At 44.6% G+C, this 18,478-nt stretch overlaps 1 protein-coding gene and 1 long non-coding RNA gene across 2 annotated transcripts; one reads left to right on the forward strand and one right to left on the reverse strand.

Annotated features, from left to right (window-relative positions):
• Positions 1 to 37: 37 nt before the first annotated feature.
• On the forward strand, positions 38 to 17,791 carry LOC140901220 (uncharacterized). Its single transcript, XR_012155792.2, has 4 exons — positions 38 to 140; positions 6,816 to 7,018; positions 9,967 to 10,471; positions 17,535 to 17,791. It is a non-coding gene; the product is annotated as an uncharacterized LOC140901220 (long non-coding RNA).
• Positions 10,834 to 15,648, reverse strand: LOC140901214 (tubulin alpha-8 chain). The gene is made up of 4 exons (XM_073319639.2): positions 15,381 to 15,648; positions 13,264 to 13,412; positions 12,036 to 12,716; positions 10,834 to 11,151 (listed from the first exon to the last, which is right to left on the reverse strand). The coding sequence occupies exons 1-4, from the start codon at positions 15,646 to 15,648 to the stop codon at positions 10,858 to 10,860; spliced, it is 1,392 nt and encodes a 463-aa protein (XP_073175740.2). The 3' UTR covers positions 10,834 to 10,857.
• Positions 17,792 to 18,478: the final 687 nt, after the last annotated feature.

An 18,478-nucleotide genomic window follows, 5' to 3' on the forward strand; every position in this document is an offset into this window, starting at 1 on the left:
ATATGGGCGGGAGGAGGCTGCTCCTCCCTTTGCAGCCAGGGCCCATAAGCTAGCAGGGTGCAGCGAGTCGGCTCCGAGGCGAGCTGCTAACGCTGTTCCACGCGGCACTGCCTTGCGTCGGGGGGGGAGTCCCAGCACAGGTACGGGGGTGACGGAAAGGAGGCGGGAGCCCAAAAGGGGGGGATACAGAAAAGGGAAACCTCTAAACTACGCTGAGGCACTCGCATAGAGTCAGGGGGGACTGAAAATCCCTCCGCTTTCAAATGCGGTTAGATTAAAAAACAAGAGTGCAAGGCAATTGGAGAGACCAGGTGGGTGAGACAGAACCTCACCCGTCCTGTCTCGCCAGCACTCTGGGACCTCTAGGGCTGTCTCACGCCGCAGACTCTCGCCCAGTGGTATGGGAAGGGGACAGGGTGCCTGCCATCTGTGGGGGAAAGAGGAATCCTTCTGTCTGGCAAGCTTTCTTTTTTTTTTTTTTTTTTTTTTTTTTTTAAAAGGTGGCTGCTCCAAGAAGGTTAGGGGTTGAAAAGTGGCCTGCTCCAGGAAGATGGATTACTGGGAGGAGGGTGTTGTCAAAGGGGTCTGTGATAAATTTCCCTGACGTTTTAGATTGGAAAAGGTGCTTCCTAGAGAAGGCGTGATTCCTGTGCGGCAATTCTGCTCCTCTGAGGATATCCTTTCACAACCTTCTCCTCCATCCACAGTTTGAGGGTAGGGTAGGGGTAGGGACGTCTCCATCCAGTGATATTTGTCTGCATTCTTTAAACTGTCTTCTGCTTTTGAGACTTGCTTTCTCAATCAGCATTGTTTGGTGGTTGGTTTAATTTTTTTATCTGAGAGAAGTGACAGATAAGTGAAAAAATTGATCTTTCACTTACCTCATCTGCCCTCTGCCTGCTAATCCATCCCCTCACTGGATTTGCTCTAACAAGACTGCAAGTCTTCCAACAACAAATTCTGTCAAAGAAGCGGTTGCTGTAGACATTTCAATCAATAAGAACGGCCATACAGGGTCTGACCAATGGTCCATCTAGCCCACTATCCTGTCTTATGACCATGGCCAGATGCTTCAGAGGGACTGAACAGAACAGGACAGTTTTGAAGATCCATCCCATTGTCCATTCCCAGCTTCTGCAGCTGGAATTTAGGGACACCCGGAGCATGGGGTTGCGTCCCTGACCATCTTGGCTAATAGCCATTGGTGGACCTTGTGACCGGATCACCAGGGTGCAGCCTGGGACTGTGGGACCACTGGACTCCCTTATCTCTCTCCAGCATGGGCTGTCTTATAGTGCTTTGCTAGTGACCAGCAGCAAGCCCCTCCAGGCACTGTTATCACTCAGCGCAGCTGCGTGTGGAGCCCCACACCCAGCTTTCTTGCATGAATGCTCCCAGAGCCACTCATGAATCACACAGAGAGGCACCAGAGCCAAATCCCCCCCCCCCCCAGTTCCCAGCACTGTACCTCAGGAATATACCATCTTGCACTGCTCAAGACAAGCAATGCAGATTTATTAATTGGTTCACCACTTCATCAATGGAAAGTGGATATACACCAGCCTTTGCAAAATCTGAGCAGATTTGCCACACACTTCATACAAACTCACTTATAAAGATAAACAGTAAAACAAATTTACTGACTACAAAAAGAGATTTTTAAGTGATATTAAATGATAGGCAAAAAGTCAGTTTTTTTTTACCGAAAAAAAAAAATGAAATATAAGCACACAGACTAAACTCTCAACCCTATTAGAGTGGGCAACATCTAGATTAAGCAGTTTTTCTCACCCCACTGGATATTGCAGTCCTTAATATACAGATTTGTCCCTTAAATCTGGGCCAGTCTCCTCTGTTGGAGTCTTTAGTCTTCTTCGTGTCTTTGTTGCTTTCACTGTAGGGAGGTGAAGGAGAAAAGGCCCTGCATATAGCCACTGTGTCTGTTTTATAACCTCAGTCCCATGTGCTTGGGGAACACAAGTCTAGGCATGTTGGGGGGCATTGTTGAGGCTACCTCTACACTAGAAACTTCAAAGTGCTGCCGCGGGAGTGCGCCCACAGCAGTGCTTTGAAGTGTGAGTGTGGTCATGCGTGAGTGCTAAGAGAGAGCTCTCCCAGTGCTCCTGGTAATCCACCTCCATGAGAGAAATAGCTCGGAGCGCTGGGAGTATGACTCCCAGTGCTCAGAACCTGTCCACACTAGCACTTTAAAGTGCTCAAACTTGCTGCACTCAATGGGGTGATTTTTCACACCCCTGAGCCAGCAAGTTAGACAAGCTCTGAGTCTCCAGGTGAGGCTGATCAATTCCCCTGGTGTGGCCTCATGCAGATGATCCATTGCATTGTAGCTCCCTTGCTGAACAATGGTTGTTGACGGGTTGATTGATACCCCATCCAGGTGTTGGTTACTTTCCTTGCTGTTGCCTCTGCAGAGCTAATATCTGGCTGATTCCCCAGTTTACAGCATGTTTTAATGACAGCCGTACAACACAAGTCTCATAACTTCATATGCATTAATGATACACATATATGGGTAGAGAAATGACTTTCAGCAAATCATAACCTTTCCCCTGTTACCTTACAAGGCATGCTTTATATGTAAGATCGCGATTATATGAAAATTAGGAATATGGGGGTTACAGGACATTCTCCCAAGGTATAGAATGTCACAGACCTATCCTCCACATTAGGGAAATGATTAGGCTTTCTACCAAGGTCTGAAAGGACCCATAAATTGAGTGGGGGGGTTAAATTCTGTAAAAGATCTCTTTCCTTTCCCCCGCCCCCAGCTAGTTCAATCCTTTAATAAGTACCTCAGTGGGCTAGTCCTAGAGCTACTGTTTCAGTGCTGGGAGGTACTGAATTAACAGTCCTGTACTATCTTGAAGTAGGAACTCATTAGATGAGGTGTTATGACGTACTGTCTTTTACTGCCCTTTCAAAAAGAAACTTTTGCAAGGATTGTGATAGCCCGTGTAACTTTAGTGCCCTCGTAGCCAAGATGGAGTCTGCTCTGCAAGCAGCTCTGGCCAAGAGAAAGTGGGCACAGGAATGCACCTGTTCCAAAGCCCCCAGAGTGAACACACACACGCACCGGAAAAGTACAATGGATATAAGAAAGGGAAATATTTATTTATGGAGGGATGAGAGGAGAAAAACAAGGGGAAATATAGGGGGAGCAGTAAAACAGGGTTACATTCAACACAAGGCCCCACAGGCCCAATGGTAGCCCAGTCTGAAAGGGCAGATACTGAGCAGGACTCCTGAGCAAAGTTCCAGTCCAGTGGTGAGTTTTGGGTGCTTGTGGTCATCTTCGGCACCAGTGAACTTTCCCCATCAAACCCCTCCGGGGCCCTCTTCTGCTGCTCTCTGCAAAGCCACACAGAGCGACCACCTCCCAACTTAACTAGCTAGCAGCCTCCCTCCTTATTCCCAATGCAGAGTCACAAGCCCCAGTACTCACAGCCCCATGCAGCTCTGGGCAGCAGTGATACTGGGTCGAGCTCCAGCCTGTCCTTCTCAGGCAATTCCTCCCTGGCACGGTGCTCGTCCTGGCATGTCCCGGTCGGCCGCTCTGTCCCTCCCAGTCTACAGGCAGGTTCTCCGCTGCTTCACTTTGTGATGGCCTGTGGGCTGCAGCCTTTCTCTCTTTGGAGCTCCAGAGCCACGCATCCTGGAGTTTTCCTCCTTTCTCTCACTGCTCCCCCTCCCACCCTCAAGAAAAAGATTTAAAGGGGCCATTCTCTCTAAACCCCAAAGGGGTTACACTCGTTTACAAAGTGAAATCATTCCCAATTAGTTGTTACAGTTTAGCAATACATTTTGCAATGTAGTATCCATATAAGTATGTTTTAGAATGAGAGAGCGCTATGGCTGTATCCTAATAGTACTCACAGGCAGTACAGAATGTTTAAGTGATGATGTCCTAATAGTATGGAAATTGTGGAAGTTTTAGGATTAGAATCTTTTTGCAAGATCTGTATTGAAAATGCCTTCCATTTCAAGGCAATTCTCTTTCCAGTGTCATGATTATTAAAATATCTACTTAGGTGTGAGATTATAGACCACAGGAGTCAGGCAGCTGCTAACTCTAGTGGAAGTAAGAAGACCTCCAGACAAGGAAATGCATCTTTATTTTTCTTTATCCTCCACTGCTCACCTCAGTCTCTGAATCTGTCAGTGAGGACAGAATGTGTAGAACCAGAGCAACTAAAATGACCCTAGATAATTTAGAAAGCATTTGAAGCAGACAAGCCATCAAGCAGTCTTTTGTGAGAACTCAAAGGTTAATTCACACCATCTAGTTCAAGTTCAGCTATAGAAACCCACTTGGAAACTGGCAGGATGTGCTTGTGATATACCAGGGTACAATCCAAACTGATGAGCAGCTGTGTCACACCTACCTTGCAACTTTGGGTGCCTTACAATGCTTTGCTGAAGGAGTTTCTCCCTGGGCTACTCAGAAACAGACTTCCAGCACGCAAGTCAAACTCTGAGTGTCTGTCTGTAACTGCAGCCTGCCAGTCGCACTTGGGTTACACTCCGGCTCTCACCAGCCTTGGTTATACTGAAGGGTAACCTCAACACAACCGCAGTCCCTGATTTTCCCCCAGAACTGTATGTTCTGTACTTCCCAGCCCCCTCCTAGACAGTACAAAATAATTTAAGTCTGTTATTCCTTGAAGGGACTAATATGCATTTTATTATCTCAAATAGTTATTCAGACACTTCAATTGAAACACACTGGATTAGATAAAATAAATTTATTAACTACAAAGAGAGATTTTATGTGAGTACAAGAAATGAGCCACAAAAATCAGAAATGGTTACAAGAAAAATAAATATAAGATGTTTACTAATACTTAACAAACTATATCAGATGCAAGCAAAGTCTCTCACTACATGTTTTCAGCAGTCCTACTGATCAAACCCTCTGTGTCAGGAATCCCTCTCCCGGAGTCCAACAAATGATTCCTTTGTGCTTCAGGTGCAGTGAACGTGATAGGCGGGGAGGGGGTGCCTCAGGGTGTTTCCCTCCTTTTTATAGTTTCAGTTCCTCTCTTGAAAAACATTTCTTGCTGGGCACTACGAGACAAAGAGTCTATGTGGAAGGATGGTTTCTTTGTTTCCTTCCCTGCCTGATGACTTTGTTTACTTCTTAAACGCAAATTAAGCAGCACACACATTCCTTTGTTTAGGACAGACTTATTTGCCAGCTTCTGTTTGGACAGGTCAGTGGGGTTTGGAACGTGTGTTAATAACACCATATAGGAGAATCTTATAACTTCACATACAATGTTGCCACATATATGTTACCAAGACAATACTGATCCGCAAATTATAAGTTTTCAAATGAGACCTCACAAGGCATACTTTGTACAAAGATTATTACAATAGTGTGTAGGGTAAGGTATGGAGACAGGAGTGTAATCTGTCACAGTGCCATAGCAGCTACATAACACTATATGTTGATGCAACAGCTGAATGAGAGCGTCAAGCTGCCTGGAAATGCAGTTGAGGAGTCAGATTACTTTTTTTGCTTGTTTTGTACTTCAGTGGGAAATAGTCTTTTAAATTGCTCATATTAGACATGTGGAGAAAAAAATACTTGATGTATATGTTAATCATGAATAATGGGCAAGGCTGTTTTCCTATATTAGGAAATATCTTTGTTATGTACTATAGGTAGAAGAAAAAATGCTCTAGTAGTGGATTAGGCACAGTACATACCTACGAAACAGGAGACATAGATTTTATTCCTAGAAAAGATTTCCTCTGTGACATTGGCCAAGTAATTTCGGCCTAAATTTTCGAAAGCTAGTATATATGTAAATCCTCATATCAGTATTTAAGTGAAGACATAAGAAAGATGGAAGTATTTATGGGGTTTTGAAAGGGATTGACGAGTTCTCCACTGCCACCATCACTTTTGCTGCCTCCACTGTAGAGAGCCAGCTGCTAGGCAACTGCATTCCTTCTGACAGAGTTGTATAGAATTCTTCTCCTGTTACAGGATTCTGTTAGCAGGGATGCAGTTGCCTAGCTGCCAAGTCCCTTCAGTGGAAGCAGCAGCAGTGGTAATGGAGAACTTCCTGGAGCTTCAGAGGGACAGCAGATGGGCACAGGTTTCAGCAATGGCTCCTCCAGGTGTGAGCAGAAGGCCATGCCTTTTGAGCCACAGGTGACAGCTCCTGTCTCTTCCTGGGGCTGCAAATTAGGGCTAGAACTGTGCTGGAGTTCTGTACCAAGCAGTGGTTTAGATCCAGTGCTATAAGGTTCCTGTCTCCTATTAGCTTCTATAGGATTTTTCCGTAGGGATGTTCTGCCTGAGAGAAGGGAGAACAGCTGCAGGAGCTGCCCTTTCAGTTTCTTGAGAGGAACAGCTACCCCACAGGCTGCTCATACTGAGGGAAACCAAACACACCCCACCAGAGAAAGCCCAACTAAGGAGTCCGGGAAAGTCCAGAGGTTGTACTTGCACCCAACCCAGTGGATCATCTGAGAAAGGTAGAACAAGGTTAATTGGTAGCTAAATTGAAGGTAGCATACATGATCCCAGGGAGATAACCCCCCAGGCCCTTGCCAGAAGTGGAGCCCAGCTGAGGGAACTATAGCTGAGTCAGGGAAGCCCACTCAGTGATCTCAAGCACTTGTTACTGGCCAGTCAGAAACAGGCTCCTCCTAGATTAGATGGACTGTTGGTCTGATATGGAATGGTAGTTCCTATATTCTGTTGTATGGCTTATCTGTTCTGGGATTTTTTTTCTCTCTCTCTCTCTCTATTTCTGTAAAATGTTATTTTGTCACTTTTTTAGAAATGACTTATAAGTGCAGCAATTACTCAGGCCATGTCTACACTTACTGGGGATCGTCACTGCTGTGATAGATGCAGTTGGGGTCGATTTAACAGGTGAAGAGCGCTCTCCAGTACTCCACCGGAACAAGAGGAGTAAGGCAAATCGACAGGAGAGCATCTCCCCATTGACGCAGCATGGTGTGGACACCACAGTAAGTCAACGTAAGTTACGTCAACTCCAGCTACGTTATTCATGTACCTGGAGTAGCATAACTTAGGTCGACTTACCCCGGTAGTGTAGACTAGGCCTCAAAATTGGTAAACTTGGTGTTGTACCTTTGTTTTTCAAGCTGTTCTCTATAGCCTGGAGCTATATTCCACTATGCTAATATGCTAGAATCCTTCTTGTGCTGTCTACTACTCCCCTCTGGACCTACCTCCACTTCTACTTATAAATATGAGAACTTATGTGACTAGCTTTCTATGTAATTTGGCACATTTTTATTTGTTTTAACTCTTGCCCCTCCTTTCTCTTCTATGACTAGTTCAGTCAGGGTTTGCCTCATTCAGGGACAGATTCTGATACCTTTACATTGAAAAGTATCTTAATCCACTAGTAGTCCTGTTGAAATCATTAGTTCTTCTTGCAGAGTAAGGTACTACTCTATGTCTACATCTATGCTGCACACTTCTTTCGGCGGCACGTAGAGTATGTAGTTGGGTAGCCCTCCTAACATGGGGAGGGGGGAAGGTTACTTTTTATAATGACTCAACCACTCCCAGTCTCTATTCAAGCAGTCTCTATCTCCAGCAGCTCTCCAACACCACTTTCTACAAGCCATTACCCTCTGATCCCACTGAGGGTTACCAAAAGAAACTACACCATCGCCTCAAGAAACTCCCTGAAAAAGCACAAGATCAAATCCACACAGACACACCCCTGGAACCCCGACCTGGGATATTCTATCTACTACCCAAGATCCATAAACCTGGAAATCCTGGGCGCCCCATCATCTCAGGCATTGGCACCCTGACAGCAGGATTATCTGGCTATGTAGACTCCCTCCTCAGGCCCTACGCTACCAGCACTCCCAGCTACCTTCGAGACACCACTGACTTCCTGAGGAAACTACAATCCATCGGTGATCTTCCTGAAAACACCATCCTGGCCACTATGGATGTAGAAGCCCTCTACACCAACATTCCACACAAAGATGGACTACAAGCCGTCAGGAACACTATCCCTGATAATGTCACGGCTAACCTGGTGGCTGAACTTTGTGACTTTGTCCTCACCTATAACTATTTCACATTTGGGGACAATGTATACCTTCAAATCAGTGGCACTGCTATGGGTACCCGCATGGCCCCACAGTATGCCAACATTTTTATGGCTGATTTAGAACAATGCTTCCTCAGCTCCCCTAACGCCCCTACTCTACTTGCGCTATATTGATGACATCTTCATCATCTGGACCCATGGAAAAGAAGCCCTTGAGGAATTCCACCATGATTTCAAGAGTTTCCATCCCATCATCAACCTCAGCCTGGACCAGTCCACACAAGAGATCCACTTCCTGGACACTACAGTGCTAATAAACAATGGTCACATAAACACCACCCTATACCGGAAACCTCCTGACCGCTATTCCTACCTACATGCCTCCAGCTTTCATCCAGACCACACCACACGATCCATTGTCCTCTACGATGCAACCGCATTTGCTCCAACCCCTCAGACAGAGACAAACACCTACGAGATCTCTATCAAGCATTCTTACAACTACAATACCCACCTGCTGAAGTGAAGAAACAGATTGACAGAGCCAGAAGAGTACCCAGAAGTCACCTACTACAGGACAGGCCTAACAAAGAAAATAACAGAACGCCACTAGCCGTCTCCTTCAGCCCCCAACTAAAACCCCTCCAACACATTATCAAAGATCTACAACCTCTCCTGAAGGACGATCCATCACTCTCTCAAATCTTGGGAGACAGGCCAGTCCTTGCCTACAGACAGCCCCCCAACCTGAAGCAAATACTCACCAACAACCACATACCACACAACAGAACCACTAACCCAGGAACCTATCCTTGCAACAAAGCCCGTTGCCAACTGTGCCCACATATCTATTCAGGGGACACCATCACAGAGCCTAATAACATCAGCCACACTATCAGAGGCTCGTTCACCTGCACATCCACCAATGTGATATATGCCATCATGTGCCAGCAATGCCCCTTTGCCATGTACATTGGTCAAATTGGACAGTCTCTACATAAAAGAATAAATGGACACAAATCAGATGTCAAGAATTATAGCATTCATAAACCAGTCGGAGAACACTTCAATCTCTCTCATCATGCGATTACAGACATGAAAGTTGCGATATTACAACAGAAAAACTTCAGAAACAGACTCCAACGAGAGACTGCTGAATTGGAATTAATTTGCAAATTGGATACAATTAACTTAGGCTTGAATAGAGACTGGGAGTGGTTGAGTCATTATAAAAAGTAACCTATTTCCCCTTGTTTATTCCCCCCCCGTTCCTCAGACATTATTGTTAAACCCTGGATTTGTGCTGGAAATGGCCCACCTTGATTATCATACACATTGTAAGGAGAATTATCACTTTAGATAAGCTATTACCAGCAGGAGAGTGGGGTGGGGGGAAAGAAAACTTTTTGTAGTGATAAACACCCATTTTTGCATGGTCTGTGTGTATAAAAACATCCTCACTGTATTTTCCACTTTATGCATCCGATGAAGTGAGCTGTAGCTCACGAAAGCTTATGCTCAAATAAATTGGTTAGTCTCTAAGGTGCCACAAGTACTCCTTTTCTTTTTGCGAATACAGACTAACACGGCTGTTACTCTGAAACCTGCCATAGTGTAGACATAAAGCCTGGCTTAGGTGAGCAGAGTACAGACACGCCTGAAAGGTGTGTGTATGTACCCGAGTACATGCCCTACATTGCTCTCTACTCACCCAAGCTGTGCCTCCATGTCTACAGTGCTAGACAAAGGTATGCAAAGGAGGTTTCCTTGGCAGGAATTACTGGCACTGCCTGGCATATTGTGAATCAGATAAATTGTGATCTGTATGCACCACTGTAAAGTATCTTTAGGTGTACACTTAATGCCTGTGTTGCAAACCCACTTTCAGATATAACCATCCTCCACAAGATCAAGGATGCCACAAACAGAACAGAGGACTTCTAGATGCAGCAAGGATCTCACTTGGAGAGAAGGAGCTCTTCATGTGGAGCAAGGACCATGGGCAGACCAGAGATGGTGGGAAAAGTTTTACATCAGCCAGGAAATGTTCTCTTTTCAGCAATTTCACATAAACATGAAGGGGGAAAAAAATCCCCTTTTGTCTGCTGCAGTTTTATTAGAGATTTTTGTACCCAGCAACAACTGATTCTTGCTTTCACAAGGAAGTACAAACTTTTACTAAAAATATGCGCAAAGTTTCCTATTGCTGTAACATTTCTAAGGAAATTCCACACATATATCAGAAATGGATGTTTCACAGGACAAAAGAACAGACATGTCCCATTTGAATCCCTCAGGTGGAGATTGATGAGACAGCATGTCCCACAGAGCAAAGGAGGACTCAGTTATCCACTTACATTATTCCCTGATATCCCCAGGAGCAAAAGGTAGAGGTAGGTCAAATGTGAGGTCTATGCTATTTTCCCGTGGCCCTATGAAGGCTTGTAAAACTGGAATTAGATGCTCAGTTATGGTGACTTTAGCTTGTATGCAGAGGGTTAAATTGCTAATTACATTTGGGATTGGAAAAGAAAATTCTCTCAAGGTGGACTGGCAGAGAATCTAATGCTTGTCACACTCCCTTGTATTGAGTGAGGATCATGCATAATTAGGATTAGGTGGTCATACTAAACATGTTAGCTTTCTTGTGTTTCAAGGGCCCTTCTGATCTTCATTCTCTATATATTACACACATGGAGAAGGTACCAGACAGGAATGCAGACACATGCAGTAAAGAGACACAGAGACAATTCAATGCTATTGAATAACAACGTGTATTTTAAAATTCCTCCCCATCATTTTCTTCTTCAAATGAGTCAGTTCCCACTTCCTCATAGTCCTTCTCCAGTGCAGCCAAGTCCTCTCGGGCCTCTGCAAACTCCCCTTCCTCCATGCCTTCACCAACATACCAGTGCACAAATGCCCTCTTGGCATACATCAGATCAAACTTGTGGTCCAGCCTGGCCCAGGCCTCAGCGATGGCTGTGGTGTTGCTTAGCATGCAGACGGCACGTTGCACTTGGGCCAGGTCTCCCCCAGGAACTACAGTAGGAGGCTGATAATTGATGCCAACCTGGAAATAAGATTAAAGATGGAGGAGAAAGAGATAAGAGAGATCAAGAGAGACAACAAAAATAAAATAAATGGGTTGAGAAGACACGGGATGGGGATCTCAACCACAGTATTGAAATTACCCTAATGGAAAATGTCATCCATGTCGCCTTTTTCTGGACTAACCCATTCTCAGCTATAGCACATGAGAACAAGGGAGAGCAACCAAAAATGGAGACTGGACCCCAAATGAAGGCGTTCAACCAAATCTCATTAAAATCATCCGTGTTGTTTTTTCTCCCTTTTTAATGCAAACCAGCATCTTACTTGCTTTTCTTAACTGCTGCTGCTTACTGAGCCCATAGCTATTCCACATGAACTAATACAGTAAGTATTTTCCATCTACAGATCTTCAAGTTTAGAGCCCATTAATACGTATGAGAAAAATAGATTTTTTTTTTTATTATTGCTGTTGTCAGCATTGCTCTGGAAACTAGGTCTGTCCATGCTGCTGTCTAGCCAGCAGGGAGAGTATAAACACTTGTGTGATGACTGGTGAAACTGGAGTTTCTCAAAAAAAAAATCTGGTAAATGAAATATGAGTACTATCTATCTCTGAGTTTTTGCTTTTAATTAAACATTTATAGTCTCCCCATCTGGACTTTTTCCAGACTGCCAGCTATGTGACTGCTTAAGAGGCTGTGTAAGTAGGATATGTAAATAGGACATGTGTAAACAGGCCATGTCCATTCTCCAAAGGACTAACTGAAGATTATATACACACACTTCTAACTATTCCCTTTTCTTAGAAATGGAAAATGAACAAGAATTGAAATCACAATTTGGGTTGGACTACTTGGCAATGTCCCTTAACATACAGTACCAGTGTGTCTTTGTCCCTCTCACCTTGAAGCCTGTTGGACACCAGTCCACAAACTGGATAGTTCTCTTGGTCTTGATGGCAGCAATAGCTACGTTGACATCTTTGGGGACCACGTCACCACGGTACAGCATGCAGCAGGCCATGTATTTTCCATGACGTGGATCACACTTCACCATCTGGTTGTTGGGTTCAAAGCAGGAACTGGTGATTTCTGCCACTGACAGCTGTTCGTGGTAGGCTCTCTCGGAGGAGATAATGGGTGCATATGTCATCAGGGGGAAGTGGATGCGAGGGTAGGGCACCAGGTTGGTCTGAAACTCTGTCAGATCCACATTGAGGGCACCATCGAAGCGCAGAGAGGCAGTGATTGATGAGACTATCTGGCTGATGAGACGGTTAAGGTTGGTGTAAGTGGGGCGCTCAATGTCCAAGTTGCGACGGCAGATGTCATAGATGGCCTCGTTGTCCACCATGAAGGCGCAATCTGAATGCTCCAGGGTGGTATGGGTGGTCAGGATGGAGTTGTACGGCTCCACTACGGCAGTGGAGACTTGAGGGGCTGGGTAGATGGCAAACTCCAGTTTGGACTTCTTGCCATAATCCAGGGAGAGGCGTTCCATCAACAAGGAGGTGAAGCCAGAGCCAGTGCCCCCACCAAAGCTGTGGAAAATCAGGAATCCCTGTAGCCCAGAACAGGCATCAGTCTAAAAAGCCAAACAGAGAACAAAAGGAATCAGTCTAAATCTCTGAGACTTCCATGAGTGCATCCTGAGATTGATGCTGGGACGTGTGTATCCAAAACACAGCACAGAGATCAGACCAGGTCTTCCTGGGAAAAGACTTGTTAACGCTCTCTCCTATGCTGTCCTTCAGCAGCCCAATCAATGAAATATAAATCAGACTCTGTCTATGGAGTTTATCTTGGTGAAATTCATACCTCTAGAATCTAGGTTTACTAAAACAGAAAGTGAACAGATATTTAACTAACTCCTCTCGCACCAAGATATATCAGTCTTGGGTTACTATTACCACAATAAAGTTAAAGGTTTTAATCCCAAGAACCACCTTTCAAGAGCATCTGTCTGACTGAGAGACCAACAGACCCTTTTCTCACTTGGACCAACAATGGAATCCCCATGGATCTGACGGTCTCAGCTCTGAACAAAGTACACTATCGGAAGCAAAAGGAGCTATCTGTTCCCCTTCTTTCACAACAACCTCAAGTCCTATTTCAAAAGTACTGGCACTTACCAGCTTACGGATACGATCAAGCACCAGATCAATGCTTTCTTTACCAATGGTGTAGTGACCACGAGCATAGTTATTAGCTGCATCCTCCTTTCCAGTGATCAGCTGTTCTGGATGGAAAAGCTGCCGGTAAGCACCGGCCCGCACTTCATCTGTCCAAGAAAGAGAAACTATAAGAGGCCTGGAATGGACACACTCCAGTGTAGATGAGTTCTGTTGAACACTCAGAGGGTTGCTAACTGGCTGTGTTGTATGATGTGAGGCAAGGAAGACCTGAGGGTTAGAAACAAACTTGAGTCTTCTTCTGTTTCAGGACACTGGTAGAAAGAGTAAGTCTGGCTTGACATAAGTAACTTGGCTCATTTCTTAATGGGCATAAGTGGGAAGGTGAATGGAAGGTTAAGTTGTAAATAGGGGCTTGACAAACAGTTTGCTGGAGTCAGGATGTCTCTGCTTGCCAAGAGAAGCAACAACACCGTGATGCTAGGGACTATGGACAAGATAAACTTGGAAAGTAAAGATCAGGTTCCAGGTGAACAGCACAAGGACCGAGCATGCTCTACAGGTTTTGGTTCCTGCAGAGTAACCAATCCAATTCAAAACTGTGTGATTTCATGTATAGCAAATGAAATGTAATATGTAAAGGAAGAGGTGATCTGCATCAGTGGCTTTCAGCCTTTCCAGACTAGCATACCCCTTTCAGGAGTCTGATTTGTCTCGTTACCCCCAAGTTTCACCTCACTTAAAAATTACTTGCTTACAAAATCAGACGTAAAATACAAAAGTGTCAGAGCACACTTACTGAAAAATGCTTATTTTCTCATTTTTACCATATAATTATAAAATAAATTAATTGGAGTATAAATATTGTACTTACATTTCAATGTATAGTGTATATAGAGCAGTATAACAAGTCTGTCTGTATGAAATTTTCGCTAGCGCTTTATGTAGCCTGTTGTAAAACTAGGCAAATATTTAGAAGGGTTAACTTATGCCCTAGAAGACCTTTGTGTACCCCATAGGCATACCCCTGGTTGAGAACCATTGGCCTGTGTGACTTTGGATGTATGGTAGGCCCTAAACTCACCCCCCGATGCTTAAGTCTGATCAACTCAGCATAGCTTTGCTGTATTGCCAAATAAAGGAGCCTGAGTAATGAAATCCAGAGTCAAACATGGAAGTTGTACCCAGCCAGGGAAGAAATCACCTGTCTGTTCTGAGGACAAGCCATCAGAAAAGAGGGAGATTTGCAGGAGTAAAATGATGGTTTCCCCCCTAAAAATGGGTGGGAAATTCTGAGGAAACCCACCCCTTCATTCTCCTGTCTTGGATCTGAGTAGGAGGAAAGCAACACCTAGACAGCAATGGAAAATATCATAAACAAAATCAGAGACTTAGACACTCTTTTACGAAGAGCAGATGCAAAACTAAGCAGATAGCTATTTAAGCATGGCACCTTATTGATCCAGGATGTTGAAAGATAGCAGCATCATTATCAAAGTTTAGTCTAGCTGAAGTTTCTACCCTAACTATCCTGTAGGTGTCTTCTCCCTACTGAGATAATGGAGTCATGAATAGAATCTGAGTACTTGTGGCACCTTGGAGACTAACAGGTTTCAGAGTAGCAGCCGTGTTAGTCTGTATTCGCAAAAAGAAAAGGAGTACTTGTGGCACCTTAGAGACTAACCAATATATTTGAGCATAAGCTTTTTGAGCATATGCTCAAATAAACTGGTTAGTCTCTAAGGTGCCACAAGTACTCCTTTTCTTAGTGACCAATTTATCTGAGCATAAGCTTTCGTGAGCTACAGCTCACTTCATCGGATGAAGTGAGCTGTAGCTCACGAAAGCTTATGCTCAGATAAATTGGTTAGTCTCTAAGGTGCCACAAGTACTCCTTTTCTTTTTGTGAATACAGACTAACACGGCTGTTACTCTGAAACCTGTCATGAATAGAATCTGACACTAAAAGTCTTAGGTTGACTAATTTTATCCCATCCTAGTGGTTAGACCAAGATACAAAGATGGAGTTGTTCCCGTGATACACTGGGGACTAGAGAAACACAACACTGACACACAAAAGGCGCTTCTCCATTTTCCAATGTTAATTCTATACCGACCTACTACAGTCGGTTCCAAGTCCACCATGACAGCACGTGGCACATGCTTTTCTGTGGCTGTTTCACTGAAAAATGTATTAAAGGAGTCATCGTTGTTGACTTCGTTGGGCTGATTCTTGAAGGTGCCATCTGGCTGAATGCCATGCTCCAGACAGAAGAGTTCCCAGCATGCATTGCCAATCTGAACTCCAGCCTGGCCAACATGAATGGAGATGCACTCACGCTGTAGAGAGAGGGAGGAAAGGTCAGGAGAACCAAAGAACATCATTTCTTCTCCTCCTTCTTAACAGTTATTAGTGCCTGGTACATTGTTATTCAGATCTCTGAAATCAACCTCCACCTGAGTTGGTTTGTATCCCTAACACCATATATACAACAAGAAGCAGCGTATGCAAGGGCCCATAGAACTGCGTCTTAGCCACTGTTCTCTGTCTGCAGTAAAAGTTGCAAATGTTGATTGCAAATACGAAGATGAAAGTGTTTTGCCACAGAGCTATGCAAGGAAATAAACAGCAAAGCACAAAGAAAACTGGAAATGTGCAGGCATGCACTTATGCCTGTGCACACCAGATACCTGCCCTCATGTACATGTATACACATACAAACGTAAAAATACATGCATGTACACCACGTGCTATCTTGCTCCTATCCAGACTATGATAAATTCCAGCTGAGGAGCATGTGCTAGATCCATTTATTTTTATTCCTAGCTGCAACCTGACACAGCAGTGTGGCATTTTCCAGCCATATGTAACTCAAGAGGAGTGCAGTGTCTTCTGATCCCTTAACCCTCTTATGGCAGGCTGGGCTGGAGACTGAGAAGAACTGACATCAAGAAAAGAGTTGTGACTCTCCAAATGTGAAACAAATGTTCCTGAGCATTCCTAGATACCCATGGATTTATACCCTGCATGTTTAGATATGGCTCATCAATTGGCATCATCACATCATATTGAGAACATGTGCTTAAATATTTAATTATGAACATAGTTATTACAATAGCAGACAGACACTTTAATTAGAGAACAGTAAAACAAAAAATAAAATAGTGATTACATGCTAAACAAAACAAATATTTCTTGCCCAGTAGTCTGCACAGGAGTACATATTTCAAAGGTCCATCTGGGAAAGCACTGCTATTGGATAGAATTAAGGCTACATTTTAGTCACAAATATTTTTAGTAGAAGTCATGGACAGGTCACAGGCAGTAAACAAAAATTCATGGCCTGTGACCAATCTATGACTTGTACTATATACCCCTGACTAAATCTTGCAGGGGGGGAACAGCCTGGGGTGTGCCACTGGTGCTTTTGTGGGGGCTGGTCCGGGACCTCCATGGGTGCTGGAGGGAGGGGTTTGCCAGGACTGGCAGGCTCCCTACCCGGCTCCTTGCTGCTCCCCCGAAGCAGCAACATATCCCTCCCTCAGCTCCTACCTCCTCACGCTGCTCCCACCCCATAAGTGCCAGCTTTGCGGCTCCCATTGGCCGGGAACCGTGGCCAATGGGAGCTGCGGGGGGCAGTGCCTGCAGGCAGAGGTAGCACATGGAGCTAGGAGCTGAGGGGTGGACATGTCGCTGCTTTTGGGGGGCCTCCTAAGGTAAACACTGCCCAAAGCCCTCACCCCCTCTTGCGCCCCAGCCCTGAGCCACCTCCCACACTCACCCAAATCCCTGCTGCCGCTGCTGGGGGGGCAGGAGGGCGGTGGCCCACTGAGACTGCCCCAGCAGCGGGCGGTGCGGCTGGCCCAGGGCTGTCTGAGTTGCACAGGTGGCCCCCAGCCAGCTGCACCAGCTGCTGCAGAAGTCACGGAGGTTCTAGAAAGTCACGGAATCCGTGACCTCTGTGACAAACTCACAGCCTTAGATATAATATGTGCAAACACAAGTTCATGTAGCAAACACTTCTGAGCCAGTCTCAATTGCCATGACATGGGGTAAGGTGGGAGGCAGTCTTTCTAATAAAAGGAAGCAGTTCTAGATCATTCAGGGCTGTTAAGTGCAGTTCTGTTCTGAAATAACTTTGGAAACATAACATTATATGACTCCGTCTTTGTTGTCTCACTGATTCCGGTCAAATTTGTTCAGTTTACAAGTCAAAAGATATTTTTACTAACAGAATACTTAAATACTTAATTACTAAATATTTCTCCAGTGACATCTGTGAAGCAGTCTTCACAAGCTGAGATCTCTGTTACATCTGTGAAACCCAACTGAAGATTTTTTTCAGAAGAGAACTGCATTTCAGAAGTCATCACGATCACCCTCAGTTGAACCCAGAAGTGCAAAGGAAGACTGAAAAGTGACTCCCAAAATTGCATTGTGAGAATACATGATTAATGTCCCTCAGTGGTCTCCATATCAAATTTGTTCAGTATACGTATAAGAGATGCCACCCCCAAGCCATAAACTCACCCACACGTCTGACAATCTTTCACAAGTGCCATCATATGTAATAGATTCCCCAGGCCAAATTCTGCTGTCAGGAGCACCTTACAGCCATGTTATCTTCCATGGAGTTGCACGAGTGTTTCTGAGGGTTTTATTTGAAGATGATGGGGTTGGACAGACATTGGGGTAGTTGAAGGTATAATCTGGGGATATTTAGGTGTCACTGGAGGTGTATTTTGACCTGGAGAATTTTAATTACTGGTGATATTGCACCGTAAAGAAAGACCCTAGCTTGTCTGTCGGATCCCAGTGAGAGTTTACAGGGCTGTGAGTTAGAAAAACAGTTTTCCTTGTAAACTGAGCAATTATGTTGTTGAATCAAAAGAGACAAAAAGCATGCTGAGCCCTTAATATGGTTATTACAGAGCAACTTGCAGACCAGAACCACATTTAAAAGCCTGTCCAGCATAACCCTCTGGAACCTTTCTGAGACAAAGCAGCAAACCCACCACAGAGCCACTCTTCTCAAGAAGCTACAGGTGAGTCAACCTTCTAAACCTTTCCATTTCTTCACAGACTCACACACCTGGGAGATTGCTCCGAGAGACTTAGTAGTTTCATGGCTTAATTTATGACTGATAGAGACCACAGATCTGCTCCCTTCCCCACTATTCAGAGTTTTCAGTCCCTCTGATTTGAAATCCTGTC

Source organism: Lepidochelys kempii, chromosome 1 (genome assembly GCF_965140285.1).
Source record: "Lepidochelys kempii isolate rLepKem1 chromosome 1, rLepKem1.hap1, whole genome shotgun sequence".
NCBI lineage: Eukaryota > Metazoa > Chordata > Testudines > Cheloniidae > Lepidochelys > Lepidochelys kempii.

Coding starts and splice junctions, on each gene's coding strand:
- LOC140901214 (XM_073319639.2), bottom strand. CDS start 15,648: ATGATGTTCTTTGGTTCTCCTGACCTTTCCTCCCTCTCTCTACAGCGT. Junction 13,413..15,380: donor CTTGGAACCGACTGTAGTAG/GTCGGTATAGAA, acceptor TTTCTTGGACAG/ATGAAGTGCGGGCCGGTGCT. Junction 11,152..12,035: donor GGTGTCCAACAGGCTTCAAG/GTGAGAGGGACA, acceptor TCTTATTTCCAG/GTTGGCATCAATTATCAGCC.